Here is a 16,388-nt window from a genome sequence, read left to right as displayed (position 1 = left end):
ATATAGAGCCACCAGCATCTACTGATGATTTAAATGTTTCATAGATACAGATTGATTATTTTATGTTAGGGGTCTCCCTCAACCCCAATTTTTAACTGGTTTTATCCAGTTCTTTGAGATTTTCTTTGTATAAAGCCACTAAGAAACGTAATAATGTCTTAGCTTCCATAGCAAATGTGTTGTTAGATTATAAACTTCATCTTTTGCAACAAAAGGTAGTATTTAGAAGTGTACTGGTACTTTTGTACAGAAAGGGACTATCTACAACATGTTGCAGATGTATTTAGGAAAACGCTTCTTTGAAACATAAGTTTAAGCAATGTCTGACAATTATGATTTTTTGGATTAAAGTCTTAGGATGTATAAATACTATATTTGGGGGGGAAATAAAATTGTCAGATGTTAACATTATCCTAAATGCCATGCCAATTATATGGGGCTTGGCAGCTGGTTGATCTAGATGGACTCTTTGTGCCCTTACTTCTGCCAAAAGACTGGTATTGACAGGAAAGATAATACTTCGCCCCCCTTTGATCAATGGAGAGATGATAGGACATCTCTTGCAACATAGGAACAGATTGCTTTTAAATGCAGATTGTGTATTTTGTGCATTTTGTTCAGAGAGAGATGACCTCCATTTGCCTCTTGTGGCTTAATCAACCAGCTGCTCTTTCCAACATCCAGGACTCTGTAAACACCAAGTATTTTATTTTCAAAAATTCGGAAACGATTTTCACCCTCTGCACGCAACTCTGGTCCTGGGGACTCCTGGCCTGCAGGAGCAGCTCCCAGTTGGTGAAGGACCCAGTTTGCTGTCTCTGCCAGGTAGAGCAGGTGCACCTCCCTGCACCAGAGCCCACTTTGCCTCTGCTGGAGGGTCAAAACCAACTCCTCCGCCCGAAGAAAGGCCACCTGGGCTTTGCAAGAGTCTTTTTTCGCTCTGCCGCTTCCACAAGTTCCTCTTGGATCCCTCAGGCCTTCTTTTTTCTGCCTTGGAAGCTGCGCTTTGCCCCTTGTCCAAAGCAAACAGTGGGTGGGACACTGGAAGAGAAGGAACAGCAAGAGAGCTTTCAGTGTCCTTGTGGCCAGCAGTAAAAAGGGCTCCTGGTGGATCAGAGGCTTGCCTGGGGCTTCTCAGAAGGCCCAGAAATCTATTGAAATTTGTTCCGCTTTCCTGTTGATCAGCCCTTCAGGCTCAACAATGGGTGTAGTTCCTTATTTTAACTCATTTCTGGTACCTCCACATTGAGCTCATGTTACCACAAGTGCATGCAGCATTGTCATTTGATTAATAAAAAAATTCACTCAGTCACCAGTTCAGTAACAAAGCTATGCAAACGTATATACACGCAAACAATATTCCAAAAGCAGAACAGTTCTTCCTGACTTATTCCAGAGGCCACAGACGTACACATTTCAAGAGCATGCTACCATGTGCTCCGGAAGGAAGGGGGATATAATTTTAATATAAATTAAACTGAAATAACAACAATATTGATGCCATTCATGCAGCTTCCAGCCATTCTAAAAGGATTTTAAGATGAGATATCTAATTTCTCTTGGAAGTTTTGTGACCCTTTTTAGCTTGTGGCTGACCGAAGAAGCAAGCATGGGTTCCTGAAAAATAAGTCATGTCAGACTAATCTGATCTCATTTTTTGACAGAATTACAAGCCTGGTAGATGAAGGTAACGCTGTGGATGTAGCCTATCTTGATTTCAGCAAGGCCTTTGACAAGGTGCCCCATGATATTCTTGTAAAGAAGCTGGTAAAATGTGGGCTAGACAATGCTACCATTCAGTGGATTTGTAGCTGGATTACTGACCGAACCCAAAGGGTGCTCATCAATGGCTCCTCCTCATCCTGGAGAGTAGTGACTAGTGGGGTGCCACAGGGTTCTGTCTTGGGCCCAGTCTTGTTCAACATCTTTATCAATGACTTGGATGATGGGCTTGAGGGAATCCTGAGCAAGTTTGCAGATGACACCAAATTGGGAGGGGTGGCTAACACCCCAGAGGACAGGATCACACTTCAGAATGACCTTAACAGATTAGACAACTGGGCCAAAGCAAACAAGATGAATTTTAACAAGGAGAAATGTAAAGTACTACACTTGGGCAAAAAAAATGAAAGGCACAAATACAGGATGGGAGACACCTGGCTTGAGAGCAGTACATGTGAAAAGGATCTAGGAGTTTTGGTTGACCACAAACTTGACATGAGTCAGCAGTGTGATGCAGCAGCTAAAAAAGCCAATGCAATTCTGGGCTGCATCAATAGGAGTATAGCATCTAGATCAAGGGAAGTAATAGTACCACTGTATTCTGCTCTGGTCAGACCTCACCTGGAGTATTGTGTCCAGTTCTGGGCACCACAGTTCAAGAAGGATACTGATAAGCTGGAACGTGTCCAGAAGAGGGCAACCAAAATGGTCAAAGGCCTGGAAACGATGCCTTATGAGGAACGGCTTAGGGAGCTGGGTATGTTTAGCCTGGAGAAGAGAAGGTTAAGGGGTGATATGATAACCATGTTCAAATATATAAAAGGATGTCATATAAAGGAGGGAGAAAGGTTGTTTTCTGCTGCTCCAGAGAAGCGGACACGGAGCAACGGATTCAAACTACAAGAAAGAAAATTCCACCTAAACATTAGGAAGAACTTCCTGACAGTGAGAGCTGTTCGGCAGTGGAATTTGCTGCCAAGGAGTGTGGTGGAGTCTCCTTCTTTGGAGGTCTTTAAGCAGAGGCTTGACAGCCATCTGTCAGGAATGCTTTGATGGTGTTTCCTGCTTGGCAGGGGGTTGGACTGGATGGCCCTTGTGGTCTCTTCCAACTCTATGATTCTATGATTCTATGATTCTATGATTCTATGATTCAAGCATCGACATCATTTTCCACACACAAAGAACAAGCAGATGTAAGACGAGGACAGCCGCTCCAGGAGAGGCACCTACCTGGACCTGTAGAGCCGCCTCTCAGGCGGTGGAAAGGCTGGCGTGTCCTCTGCCCCAGGCTGGGGTGGCTTCTCCTCTGTGCTCTCGCTGGGGCCGACTTCCATGGCATCGTCCGCTGCCGGCTCCCTGCAGTCTTCTCCCCCCCGCACATCCATCAGGAAGGCGCTCTCTCTGGAGGGAGATCTCGCTTCCTTCGTGCTGGTGCAAAAACACAGCCCAGAGCAAAACCCTTGTCAACTTTATGAAAAGGCATGAGGACCTTGCTGCCGCCGCCCCCCCCCCAGTTTCTCTCACCACATGGAGGCTGTCAGTGAGGCCTGGCCCTTGTCAGCTTCTTCTCACCCCAGCCTTGCTTTTCTTCTTGCAACATGCAGGCAGGAGCCTGGGTGGTGCAGCAGTCACAGTTGCAGGTGAAGACTTTTTAGAAGAGGATTTAAATCCCTCCCCACCATGAGGCTCACCAAATGACTTTGGGGCCAGGCACTTCCTCTCAACCTTACCTACCTTAAAGGGTTGTTGTGGTGACATAGCGTGGATGGGGAAGCCATGCCCTTGGCTCCTTGGTGAAAAGGGCAGGATTCCAAAGAAAGCCAAACAGTATTACAAAGAATATTTGTCTGCTCCCCTCTGCTCCATGTCCGAAGCCGGTCTGCTGAACAGTGAGCATGTCTGCCCCTCCCCAGTTACCCACACCTGAGTACTTACCTCTTTGCCTTCACGGGTTTATCAAAGCGGAAGTCTGACGGGTAGCAGTGAGCTCGGACCAAGTGCTCCTTGCGCTCTTTGCTGTTCTTGAACTTCTCGGGACAGCTCTCGACCAGGCACTGGTACTAGAAAAGGGGGCTGGTCAGCATTTGGGGTCCCAGCCACTCAAGCAGGGGTGGGGTTTTTTTTTAAAAAAAGATCTCTGATGTCATATTGCATTTTTATATTTTATTGGAAGCTGTATGGCTGGGGCAATACAGTCAGATGGACAAGATACAAATAATAAAATTATTGTCATGAAGAGGAAGCTGGCTACTGGTCCAATGATCTATTATACGGACTATATATGGAGGTGACATAGCGTGGATGGGGGAGCCATGCCCTTGTGCCCCGGCTTCATAGAGCAGTCAGGAGGATGTGGGCCGTCAGGGCTGCCTTGCCTTGCCTCTGGCTCTCTCCCCCCTCTGCCCTCCCCCCTCGCTCACCAGGCTGCGCTTCTCCGCCATGACCCCGAAGAGGGCGTCGTGCCACTCGAGCAGGTGCAGGTGCAGCAGGTGCGCCGAGGGGAAGGCGCGCTGGCAGGCGGCGCAGGCGCTGCGGTGCAGGAGGCCGTAGTGATGCTCGCAGCTGGCCAGGGAGTCGAAGACCTGCGCGCAGCCCACGGCCGGGCACGAGAAGGCGGCGGGGGGCCTGCGGAAGAAGACACAGCCGGGGGTCGCAAGGGGCGCCCAGGGAGGGGGAAGGGGCGGCGGGGTTCCCACCAGGGCGCCCGCGGGCGACGCTCACCGGGAGGCCCCTCCGGGTGGGTCGCTGGGCTGCGCATGCTGGAGGCGGAGATGGCGCTGGACGTCGCCGTCCTAAGAGGGAAGAAAGACCAAGATGAGCGGAGGCGCCGCCAATGACGCCACTTCCGGGAGGGCTCCTTCGGTAGCCCAGGGCTCCCCCCCCCCGGCCTCCCTCTCCCCTCCCCGCCTGCCTGCCTCGAAAAAGGGGTGCTGGGCGGGAAAGCGGAGCCTGGCCGGGCGGAAGCGGAAGGGGCCTCCGCCTCCTCCTCCGTCTCGCTCGCCTTCCTCGTCCCGCATCCTCCCGCTTTCCTCGCCTGCTGCCGGAAGAGCCGGTCTCTCTCCCGCTTCCGCTTCCTCTCCCGCCGCCGGCGCTTCCGGTGCCTGGGAGACGCCGCCTCCCGGTCCATGGCGGCCATGAGCGAGTTCCGGCTCCACCACGATGTGAACGAGCTGCTCCGGCTCCTCCGCGCGAGGGGCTCCTGCGGGGAAGGCGGCGCCGAGGGCTACGTGGAGCTGCTGCAAAGGAGCCAGAGCGGGCCCTTCCTCGCCACCTCCGCCGCCGCCCTCGGAGCCAAGGCGAGGAGGCCCGGGGAAGGAGGGAGGGAGGGAGGGAGGGAGGCAAGGACACCCCGGGACCCCCTCTCCCTCCCTCCCTCCCTCCCTCCTAGATGGCCCCGGGACCCTCCCCAGGGACCCCGCGTCACCCTCCTCCTTTTGTCCCTCCCCCCGCCGGGCGCTGACCTCCCCCGCTGCCCCCTCTCTCCCCGCAGGTGAAGATCGCGGAGTTTTCTCGGACGCCGGAAGACTTTCTGACCAAGTACGACGAGCTGAAGTCGAAGAACACGCGGCACCTGGACTCGCTGGTGCAGCTGCTCTCCAAGCTCACCGAGGACAAGGAGGTGAGGAGAGGCGAGGCGAGGCGAGGCGAGCATGCCCCTGCCGGCCAAAGGGGACGGACAGACAGACACACAGACACCAGATGCCGAGGATGGGACAGGAGCCCCCTCCCCTCCAGCTGAGAAGGGGACAAAGCTCCTGGTCAGGGGAGACGAAGACCAAGAAAGCACTTCCAGATCCGGGGAAGGGAGGTGGGGCCCAGAGCCGGGACAGAGAGACAGGACAGACCTCGGTGCCCCCCCCCCAAGAGGCAGCCCTGCAGAGGCAGCATGAACAAGCCAAGCTGCCTTACCCCCAGCCAGCCATTCCTCAACCCAGCCCAGCACTGTCCTTGATAACTGGCGCTGGCTCACCAGTTCCCCATCAAGCGAAACAGAGGGTGGGACATGGAGCCCGTGGTTGGAGGGTCCAGAGCCCCCCCACTCCCCTCTCTCCCTTCCCACCCGGCAGACTGACAAGAGAGAGACAGGTTGCTCTGGCCTGAGGCCTGAATTTGAATTCGGCCCCCTGAGGGCTGCAGGTTGCCCACCTCGGCTGAGTTCTGCTTTTTGTGGGGCTTTTGCAGACCCTCCAGTACTTGCAGCAAAATGCCAAGGAAAGGGCAGAGCTGGCAGCCAATGCAGCAGCCAACAGTGGCGGAGCCAGCAGCAGCGTCACTTTCTCCATCCCCTCAACAGCAGCCAAAATGACCGTCCAGGAGCTGGAGGAGCTACGGAAGCAGCTGGGCACCGTCACAACCAGCTCCAGCGCCCCACAGGTCCCTCTCTTCTCTCGGGTCCCCTGATTCGTTACTTGGGAAGGGAAGGGAAGGTTCTGCTGCAGCCAAAGCCTTTGAGATCTCTCTCTCACACCCAGGAAGCCTGGGATGGAGAAGCCAATGACCTCAGTGGGCAGCTGCAGGAGGCCCCTAGCTGGGCTCCCTGTAGTGCCTCCTTCAGAGGAAGTTCCGGGTGGGTGGGCTGCTCTCCGGTTTGTCAAGAGGACTAGGGGTGGGTCCTGGGTGCAAACACTGTGCCAGCCTCTCTTGCGCCCTGAGCAAAGGGGGCAGAGACTGGCAAGGAATGGGAGCCCAGCTGCCACACACCCTGCCGCCATGGCTGCTTGATAGTTCAGTGTCTGGGCTGACCTGTCACTCGCTCTCTTCCTTGGCAGTCTCTTGAGCTGGTGCGGAAGTCGCTCAGGGACAAGCAGAACAGGAAGAACTCTGGGCAGCCCATTCCGTCTTTTCCTGCCTGGGTATATGAGAGGCCAGCCCTCATCGGGGACTTCCTCACTAGCTCCAGCCTGAGCCTGGACACCACGGTGCCTATAGGTGAGTCTTGCACGAGAGGAGCGGAGGGTCTCACAGCCTGGGGCTGTTTCTGCCTGCTGGGTGTTTCTCTGGGACTGTTAATGGGCAGCCGGGCAGCTGGTGATGCTCTGCTGCCGTGGGTCTGGGCAGTGCAGCACGGAAGGTCCAGATAGGGGCCTATCCATTCCAGCAACCTGTCCTCACAGGGGCCCACCAGATGCCCCCAATGGGAAATCCATAGGCAGAATCCAAACCCAAGAGCCCTCTTCTTTCCCATAGCTGCCAGCTTGTTGTTGTTGTTGTTGTTTAGTCGTTTAATCGTGTCCAACTCTTCGTGACCCCATGGACCATAGCACACCAGGCACTCCTGTCTTCCACTGCCTCCCGCAGTTTGGTCAAACTCATGTTCGTAGCTTCGAGAACACTGTCCAACCATCTCGTCCTCTGTCGTCCCCTTCTCCTAGTGCCCTCAATCTTTCCCAACATCAGGGTCTTTTCCAGGGAGTCTTCTCATGAGGTGGCCAAAGTATTGGAGCCTCAGCTTCAGGATCTGTCCTTCCAGTGAGCGCTCAGGGCTGATTTCCTTAAGAATAGATAGGTTTAATCATCTTGCAGTCCATGGGACTCTCAAGAGTCTCCTCCAGCACCAGAATTCAAAAGCATCAATTCTTCGGCGATCAGCCTTCTTTATGGTCCAGCTCTCACTTCCATACATCACTACTGGGAAAACCATAGCTTTAACTATACTGCCAGCTTACCATAGATTAAAAACACGTGAATATGAGTAGAGTTTTATCCATGAGCCCAGTAGGCACCATAAAAACAGTGTCAGACAGCTTGACATAAAAAATAAGCCCATGAAACCGTGTCCAGGTACACAAAATATCAATAGGGATAAAGTCCAAGAGCATTTCAAGGCAGCCACCTGTAAAATGCCCCCTCCCCTCCCAGTGGTGGGAGACCCTCTCTTTTTAAGAATGGCCAGCTGCCCTTTTGGCCCTCAGGTGGGTCCCCCAAATGCATTTCTTCGATTGACATGCCGCGCCACTTTCCTCTGCCAGGGACTTTGCCGCTGGCAGCCCAGGAATCTGCTGTGGTGGAGGACTTGCTCTACGTCCTGATTGGGGTGGATGGCCGGTACATCAGTGCACAGCCACTGGTGGGCAGAGAGAGCCGCACTTTCTTGGTGGACCCCAACCTGGATATGTCGGTCAAGGAGCTGGTCACCAGGATCCTCCCTGTGGCAGCGAGCTACTCCATCGTCACCAGGTAGCAGCCTGGGGTTCCTCATCAGGAACGGAGCTGGGGGAGGCAAAGAAGACGCAGCGACAGCCAGCTGGGGGGTGGGGCCTCTTGTGCTCCTCCCACCTGGGGGCTGCAGCAGCTCAGAGCCCCATAGGCCCCGGAGCTCAGGGAGCAATGGGGGCTGCCCACCTGCCTAGAGAGCTTCTTGCTGAGCTGCACAAGAACAAGGCTTCCTTGCGTCTCGGGCAGGTGGGGGGGGGACATTGGTGGGCTACCTTTCTGGAGGGGCCCCGAAGTGCTGGGGCTGGCTTCCAGCAGCAGCTCTTCGTCCTGCACCCTGACAGGTTCGTGGAAGAGAAGTCTTCCTTTGAGTACGGGCAGGTGAACCACGCGCTGGCGGCCGCCATGAGGGCCCTGGTTAAGGAGTACATGACCTTGGTGACGCAGCTGGAGCACCTGCAGCGCCAAGGCCTGCTCTCCCTGCAGAAGCTCTGGTTCTACATCCAGCCCACCATGAGGACCATGGAGATTCTGGCTTCCCTGGGTGAGTGTGGGACAGGATCTCTGGAGGGCGGTGAGCAGGGTGTCCTTCTGAGCAGCCGCCTTCTCTGCCTGCTTGCCTCCTGCTCCCCTGAAGGGGGCGGGGGAGGGAGGGAGGCTTTGACCTTGGAGCCCCACTGCCAGGAGAGGCCAAGATGGCTCTCCTTCATCAAGGGGGGCAGCGGAAGGAGCTGGGTCCGTGTGTCCAGGTGGGGCTCTGGCTCTGCCCACTGCTGGGATGTTGGTGCAGGGAGGGTCCTTCCAAGGGAGTCCAGCAGCCCAGCGCTGAAAGGGGTTCCCTCATGCCACAGTCAGTCTCAGGTGAGGCCAGTGATTGGATCATTCCTTTTCCTGGGTGCAGCAAAGTCAAAGGGGCTCCCTCTGGGCCTTCCCACAAGGAGCCCATCCCTCAGCCCTAGAAAGAGGAGGTGCAGGGGAGCTTCCTTTGTACACATCCCCCCCCCAAAATGCTGTGGAAGCCTCCAAGTCCCCCCTACCCTGGAGCCCCAGAGCAAAAGGGGGCATCCTCTGGCCCCTCCTTTTTTATCATAATTTTTATTAGTTTCCCATTACAATCCAATAATAGCCTCATTTTAACAATACCAATTTATAATACATTTATTAATACCAATCCCCTGGCCCCTCCTGTTGAATGCGGGAATAATGCTGGCGTTCTCTCTCTCTGTTTCTGTGTCTGCAGTCTGTGAGCTGAACATTATTTGTTGATTTTGCAGAAGCTTCTTTCAGCTGAATTGGGTGGGGTGGGGGGACAGTCTTTGAATAAACAGTTCTACATGATTCAGATTCACCACAGCTGATTGGCTGGAGCATCTCAATCGCGAGAAGTGCACCTGAGAACACCAGGGACTGGCAGAGGTTCTGCTCCTGAAATGGTTGCCAGTGGCCTGTTTTCGGAGGCTCTTGGGCACATTTGGGGCCACAAGTGACACCTGAGAGGCAGGTTTTGCTTCAGCAGCCCCAAGGGCCTATCGAGCCCCGCAGAAACCCTGCCTCCGCTCTGGGCGCTCACCTTGTCAGCCAGTGTCCCAGGCCACAGTCCAGAGCAGCCATCTCCTCCTGACCCCTTTTCAGTTGGGGGGAGCTCCTGCAACATCCAGGTGTGTCTGCCAGAGATGGGCGCCTGGCCAGCCCTGGCTTCAGCAGGACTTAACTCTTCCTGCCCTTTGCTTCTTGTTGCAGCCACTTCTGTGGACAAAGGGGAGTGTGTTGGAGGGTCAACACTCAGCCTGCTGCATGATAAGACATTCAACTACACAGGAGACAGCCAAGCCCAGGAGCTCTGCCTCTACCTGACCAAGGCCGCCAGCGTCCCCTACTTTGAAATCCTGGAGAAATGGATCTACCGAGGCATCATCAATGATCCCTACAGGTGGGCGGAGGAACCTGTGATCCTTCTCTTGGCATGTGAGCTGGAGAAACCTCTGTGGTCTGTTTGGGAGTCCAAGCAGGGTGGTGTGTCCTGGGACTGCCTGGATGAAGGGAGCTGGGGAGCCTCCTGCTCTGTGCCTCCCCACCATGGGCGTAACCGCTTTTTAATTCCACAGTGAATTCATGGTGGAAGAGCATGAGCTCCAGAAGGAGAAGATCCAAGAGGACTATAATGACAAATACTGGGACCAGAGGTACACAGTTGTCCAGCAGCAGATCCCCTCCTTCCTCCAGAAGATTGCAGACAAAATTCTCAGCACAGGTGAGGAGCCCTGGTTGACAGGAAAGTGGGAGGGTTGGAGGGAGGGTCATGCAGTGGATGGGGACGCCCCCAGGCAGAGGGAGAGGTGGGGGCTGGGGAGCGGTTGCAGAGTGCTTGGGAGGTCTGGTTCCCTGTGCAGCTCTCTTCCCTTCTGCCTCTGGGCGAGTCGTATGGAGGAGATCCTGTGAGCTTTTTCTCAAGCTCCAAAAGCCGATCATGGTATTTATCTGGCTTCTTTCCATTGCCCTTCCTTCAAGGAGGTGGGTGACAGATGAAGGAATTGAGGGGATCCTCATCAAATTTGCAGAGGATACCAAACTGGGAGGGGTAGCTAATGCTGCAGAAGACAGAATCGGTATACAAAAATACCTTAATGGATTGGAGAAGTCAGGCCAAACTAACAAAAGAAGTTTCAGCGGAGACTAATGTCAGGTTCTGCACTTAAGTTTCACGCATTAGGAGGATGAGAGTGACAGCAGGGAAGGGGGAGGAGATGTGCTCATTTGTTTGTGTACAAGGTCTGAACAGCGTTTAGTGAAGAGCTGAGCCCATCCTCATGTCCCTTTGTCCCATCCATCCTGCAGGGAAGTATTTGAATGTCGTTCGGGAGTGTGGCCATGACGTCACTTGCCCCCTGGCCAAAGAGGTCATCTACACACTGAAGGAGCGGGAATATGTGGAGCAGATTGAAAAAGCCTACAACTACGCCAGCAAAGTGCTGCTCGATTTCCTCATGGAAGAAAAAGAACTTGTGGCCCACTTAAGGTTTGCTTCCTTCCAGGTGGTGCCTCTTGCAGGCTGCTTTTCTTCTCCAGGCCAACTGGGACAGTTTTAGGGGCTCCAGGCCAACTGGGACAGCAGGGGGCGGGAGGCAGGCACTTTCATGGACTTGCCCTGAGGTTGCAGGAGGAGCTGGGCGGAGGGGCAGGGGCCATGGGACCCCCACTCCAAGGAGAGTGTCCCCCCATTTCCTGAATTGCAAGGGACTGCTTTATTGCAGATGGCATAAAGATATTTGCAGCACTTCTTACTCCAAAAGCCAGATCTGCTTCTTCCTGTTTCTACCAGGCGGGGGGAGGCAGGCGGGGGGGTGAGGGGTCGCTCCTGCCTTCTCTGTTCCTGCTGCAGGGAGTTGACTGGTGGCTCCTTTCTGTGAGCAGGTCCATCAAGCACTACTTCCTCATGGACCAGGGGGACTTCTACGTCCATTTCATGGACCTCACCGAAGAGGAGCTGAAGAAGCCAGTGGACGACATCATCCCCACCCGGCTGGAGGCTCTGCTGGAGCTGGCCCTGCGGATGAGCACAGCAAACACAGACCCCTTCAAGGATGACTTGAAGGTAAAGGATGCCTGGCACAAAGCCAAGGCCTCAGAGCCCCAGGAGGCTGGCAGGTGGAGAGGACTCCCTGGTCCTGAATGGGGTAACTGTGCCCCTGAAGGACCAGGTGCGCAACCTGGGAGTCATTTTGGACTCACAGCTGTCCATGGAGGCGCAGGTCAATTCTGTGTCCAGGGCAGCTGTTTACCAGCTCCATCTGGTATGCAGACTGAGACCCTATCTGCCCGCGGACTGTCTCGCCAGAGTGCTGCATGCTCTGGTTATCTCCCGCTTGGACTACTGCAATGCGCTCTGTGAAGGACAACGAGTCTCTAACACCCAGACAGTGGTTCCCACTGTGCTTTCAGCAAAAACAGGATTAAACCTCCAGTTTTACAAAAGATAGGGCTTGGCTCTAGGTTACCTCAGGGCACTTTATCCAAAGCCTCTCACCACCTTATTACCAGTGGGGTTTTCCCTCTCATGGATCCCTACTGCTCTGGTTGGCCTCTCCAGGCCAACCTGGTTGGTTTTCTTGGCTTCACTGACCAGCTCTTAGTGTCAGAAGTACTTTGAACTAGCTTCCTTTCCTGGCCCCAGGGAAGCTTGGTTCTCTTCTTAGTCACACAACTAGAGGAACTGACACACTGCTGGAGTCAGTTAATGTTTAAGCACATTTAACTTTATTTATTGACTTGAGAACATGGATTTTACTGGTAACTTATAGTGCATTCCTTTCGGTATAGGACAGAGTCTTATTAGAGCATTTCATTCCTCCAAAGCCTAACCTCCCACTCCCCACTATCTCACTCTCCACCTTCCCCAACCAACTCCTCTCCCCCCAACTGACTCCTACTAACCGTTATCCCTCTTTTGTTTTCAAACACAGTCTAGTTCCGCCTCCTGGAGAAGTGCCTATCATTGGAGGGATAGTTTAACCCCCAACGCACCGGAATCCTCAGCAGGCACTAATCCGCCACACGCTCTATGTGGGGTTACCTTTGAAGGTAACCCGGAAACTACAACTAATCCAGAATGCGGCAGCTAGACTGGTGACTGGGAGCAGCCAATGAGACTACATAACACCGGTCCTGAAAGACCTACATTGGCTCCCAGTACATATCCAAGCACAATTCAGTGTTGCTGCTGACCTTTAAAGCCCTAAATGGCCTCGGTCCAGTATACCTGAAGGAGTGTCTCCACCCCCATCGTTCTGCCCGGACACTGAGGTCCAGTGCCGAGGACCTTCTGGCGGTTCCCTCACTGCGAGAAGCCAAGTTACAGGGAACCAGGCAGAGGGCCTTCTCAGTAGTGGCACCCGCCCTGTGGAACGTCCTCCCACCAGATGTCAAAGAGAACAACTACCACCCCACTTTTAAAGAACATCTGAAGGCAGTCCTGTTTAGGGAAGCTTTTAATGTTTGACAGACCAATGTATTTTAATACTTTGTTGGAAGCCGCCCAGAGTGGCTGGGGAAACCCAGCCAGATGGGTGGGGTATAAATAACTTATTATTATTATTATTATTATTATTATTATTATTATTATTACTACAGGTTTTTTAAGACTACTAAGCATTTCTGCTGGTTCAGGGTGTGACTTTGACCTCACAGGCTGTCAGTGAATGAAAATTGGAATATTTGCTGTCGTTTGTGACAGTCTGCTCACATGCTCTGCTCGGCAGCTTGAATGTCTGATTGGCCTCCTTCCTCTCACAGCCCTTTCCCCTCTTTCCAGGTTGACTTGATGCCCCACGATCTCATCACGCAGCTCCTGAGAGTCCTGGCCATTGAAACCAAGCAGGAGAAGGCCATCATCCACGCAGACCCCACGGAGCTCTCGCTCAGCGGCCTGGAAGCCTTTTCCTTCGATTACATTGTGAAGTGGCCGCTCTCGCTGATCATCAACAGGTAAGGCAGAGCAGCTCGGCTGATGGTGGCTCATCCTTTCCATCCGGAGGGGGCAGAGCACAGCCAGCCATTGGCCTGATCCTGATCCTCCTTCCTCCATGCATTTGCCTCAGTCCATGCATCATAACTTTGGAGGGGAAGGGGATGCCGGGAAGGCCTCCTCAGTGCCTCTGGAGGAAAGATGACTGGCCGGCCGCTGGCCCTGAGGTAACCTGCCTTGGCCTCTCCGGGCCCTGGCCAAGCAGCGGCTCCTCCATGCCTCTTCCCGTCTCCTAGGAAGGCCTTGACGCGCTACCAGATGCTCTTCCGGCACATGTTCTACTGCAAACATGTGGAGCGCCAGCTGTGCAACGTCTGGATCAGCAGCAAGACGGCCAAGCAGTGCTCCCTGCACTCCTCCAAATGGTGAGCTCTCCCAGAGCCAGGCAGGCCCAGTCCCCAGCAGAGTCTCTGGAGGCAGAGGCTGGCCCCTCCGCATGCGCCGTGGGTGCTCAGCCCACTGAGTTGTGGCCGCTTCCTGGGCCTTCCTGCTTTCTGCAGAACTCTTGGATGGACGAGGCCAACGGGAGGGCATTGGGCCCCCTGGCAGCAAGAGGGTCTCTCCCTGCAAGTCCCCTGGCCCTGGGAGCTCCCTTCAGATTCTGGAAGGGGGCACTGAGGCTTCAGAAACTGCTCAAGGGGCAAAGAACTTGGTAGTCAGAACTGGGTGCCTCTTCTCCTTGCTGCCTCCCCCCCCCCCATTGCAGGGCTCCTCCTGCCTGGCACTGCCATCCTGGCAGCTAGTTTCAGCTCCTTCCTGGGCGTCTGGGCAGCATCCTGCAGCCCCACAGGGGCTCTCCTCCCATCTACCCCTCCAGGCTCCTCTCTCTCTCCCGTTCCCAGGTTTGCTGGCGCCTTCACTCTTCGCCAACGGATGCTCAACTTTGTGCAGAATATCCAGTACTACATGATGTTCGAAGTGATGGAGCCGACTTGGCACGTCCTGGAGAAGAACCTGAAGTCGGTCAGTCTAGGGCCAGTGGCCCCCAAGTCCTCCTTTCGCCTCCCAATGGTGGGGCTGGGTGGGGCCTCTGTTCCCAAGGGGCTTTCTTCTTTTTCCGCTAAAGCAGGGGCTTCATTTGCGAGTTGGAAGGGTGTCAGGCTCTCTTTTGGGAAAGCAAGGATCCGGCTGGTAAGGAGCTTTCTGCTGTACCGGAGAGCCTGAAGTAGCTGCTCACAGGAGGCCCCTGGCTCAGAAGCCCCCTTGGCTACATTTCGGCTTCTAGTGCTCCCTTTCCTCCAATGTGACAGTGAGATGGAGCTCCCTTTGCCACCTGCCTCAGCCCCTGAAAATAAGGCTTTGTCATCGCCAGCTCTGCAAAAGAACAGAGAACTATTTCTGGCCATGGCTGTTTCCGATTCCCTCGTTTCTGATGGGTTGCTTTCTCCTCTGGGCAGGCTTCCAATATTGATGATGTCTTGAGCCACCACACCAGCTTCCTGGACAACTGCTTGAAGGACTGCATGCTCACCAACCCAGAGCTGCTGAAGATCTTCTCCAAGATGATGTCTGTCTGCGTCATGTTCACCAACTGCATGCAGGTGGGTTTCCTATTGTGTCCCTCTGTGCACAGGGAGCGAGGGGCACCCCCTGGGCACCCCAGCGTACTTATGCCTGCCTGTGTCCCACCCACCAGAGATTATCCCACAGCATAAAGCTGGACAATGAGCTGGGACGCCTGACGGTGGAGCACGGGACCATGAGGGGGCCCCCAACCGATCAGGAGCGCACAGAGGAATCCGCCCGGAAGCAGATGGCAAACAAGGTAGGGGGGCGGTGCCTCTTCATTTGCAGATCCCAGCACTTCGCTCAGGGATGCTGGGAAGGTCTGGAGCTGCATGTTAGAGCCCGTGCCCTCCTGCAGATGCCCCAGCTTCAGTGATCTGCTTCTGTAGGTTTGGAAGGACTCCTGCCTGAGGGGTTAGACCAGACAACTGCTTAGCATGACTGAGCCATGGTCTGGCCTACTGCATTCCTGCTGCCGTTGCCGATGTCCCGTAGTCTAATAGCCAAATCCCTCTCTTGCCTCAAGTGTGGACGGAGCCCTTCTCTCATGGTGCTGAGCACCCGTTGGGTCCTTCCCAGGAAATCCTGCCCCAGGATGAACCATGGCAGCAGGGCCAGGGCGACTTCCTTGCCTGGCCTCCCTTCTCCCTTGTGAGCCTTAACTCCCCCCCTTTCTCTGCAGCTGATAGCAGAGCAGGCCGATACCTTGCACGTCACCTCTGGCTTCGAGGCCACAATCAACAAGTTTGACAGCAATTTCTCAGCCCACCTCCTGGACCTGCTGGACAAGCTGAGCATCTACAGCACCAATGACTGCGAACACAGCATGATCAACATCATCTACAGGTAAGCAGGCTCTGTCCTCCCAGCATCAGGGCGGCTGTGCAGGGAGGGGGCCCTTCCCCGAGGCGTCTGCTTGGCCATGGCTGAAAGCAGGAGGTTGGACTCTGCAGACCCTGCTCTTCTGCTCTGGCAGAGGGACTTCCTGGTCATGCTCCTGTGCTGCTGCCACCCTTCCCTCCCCAGGTTGGACTTCAACGGCTTCTACACGGAGCGGCTGGAGCACATGTCTGCTGAGCGGAGCCAGAAGGCCGTGCTGCAGGCGGGGCCCCCCAGGCCGCTGGTGGCCACCAAGTGACCCCCTTCCCTCTCCCCAGGGGCTGCACCCAGAACTCCCCGGGTAAATTTAGCACTACTATTGCATAGGTAGCCTAGAGCTGCAGCAAGACACTCCCACTGCAGCTGCCGTTGCTTGTCCATAAAGAATTGTGGCATTTCTGGATGCATCCACTTTTTCAACGCAGATGAACAATTTGGTGTATTTTACTTGACATAAAAAGTACCTGTAAGCAGTTCCTGAAGTCCTGTCATGTGACACAGGTGGCGGGAGGGAGGTGTTGAGGCCTATGAGATGGTGATGGAGCCAAAAGGGGCACAGCAAGGCCCCACCCCATAATCTTGGGGCAGTGGGTGAGTGGATGTTCAC

The 16,388-nt window shown here is 54.6% G+C and overlaps 3 protein-coding genes across 3 annotated transcripts in view; 2 read left to right on the top strand and 1 right to left on the bottom strand.

Moving 5' to 3' along the window:
- LOC118097689 (zinc finger protein 883-like) overlaps positions 1-16,388 on the top strand; it is a 290,445-nt gene that overhangs the window by 194,502 nt on the left and 79,555 nt on the right. The window lies entirely within an intron of this gene.
- On the bottom strand, positions 287-4,771 carry ZNF511 (zinc finger protein 511). Its single transcript, XM_035138246.2, has 6 exons — positions 4,638-4,771; positions 4,444-4,514; positions 4,143-4,347; positions 3,658-3,782; positions 2,953-3,150; positions 287-1,041 (listed from the first exon to the last, which is right to left on the bottom strand). The coding sequence occupies exons 1-6, from the start codon at positions 4,737-4,739 to the stop codon at positions 972-974; spliced, it is 771 nt and encodes a 256-aa protein (XP_034994137.1). The 5' UTR covers positions 4,740-4,771; the 3' UTR covers positions 287-971.
- Positions 4,807-16,254, top strand: TUBGCP2 (tubulin gamma complex component 2). The gene is made up of 17 exons (XM_035137661.2): positions 4,807-5,018; positions 5,213-5,341; positions 5,905-6,096; positions 6,492-6,651; positions 7,692-7,899; positions 8,220-8,419; positions 9,616-9,805; positions 9,981-10,126; positions 10,711-10,891; positions 11,287-11,467; positions 13,184-13,356; positions 13,633-13,761; positions 14,239-14,359; positions 14,794-14,937; positions 15,033-15,161; positions 15,585-15,748; positions 15,929-16,254. The coding sequence occupies exons 1-17, from the start codon at positions 4,848-4,850 to the stop codon at positions 16,038-16,040; spliced, it is 2,730 nt and encodes a 909-aa protein (XP_034993552.1). The 5' UTR covers positions 4,807-4,847; the 3' UTR covers positions 16,041-16,254.

Source organism: Zootoca vivipara, chromosome 1, assembly GCF_963506605.1.
Source record: "Zootoca vivipara chromosome 1, rZooViv1.1, whole genome shotgun sequence".
Classification (NCBI taxonomy): Eukaryota; Metazoa; Chordata; class Lepidosauria; order Squamata; family Lacertidae; genus Zootoca; species Zootoca vivipara.
The sequence above is the reverse complement of the archived record's forward strand: the minus strand, read 5'-3'. Positions and strand labels throughout refer to the sequence as shown.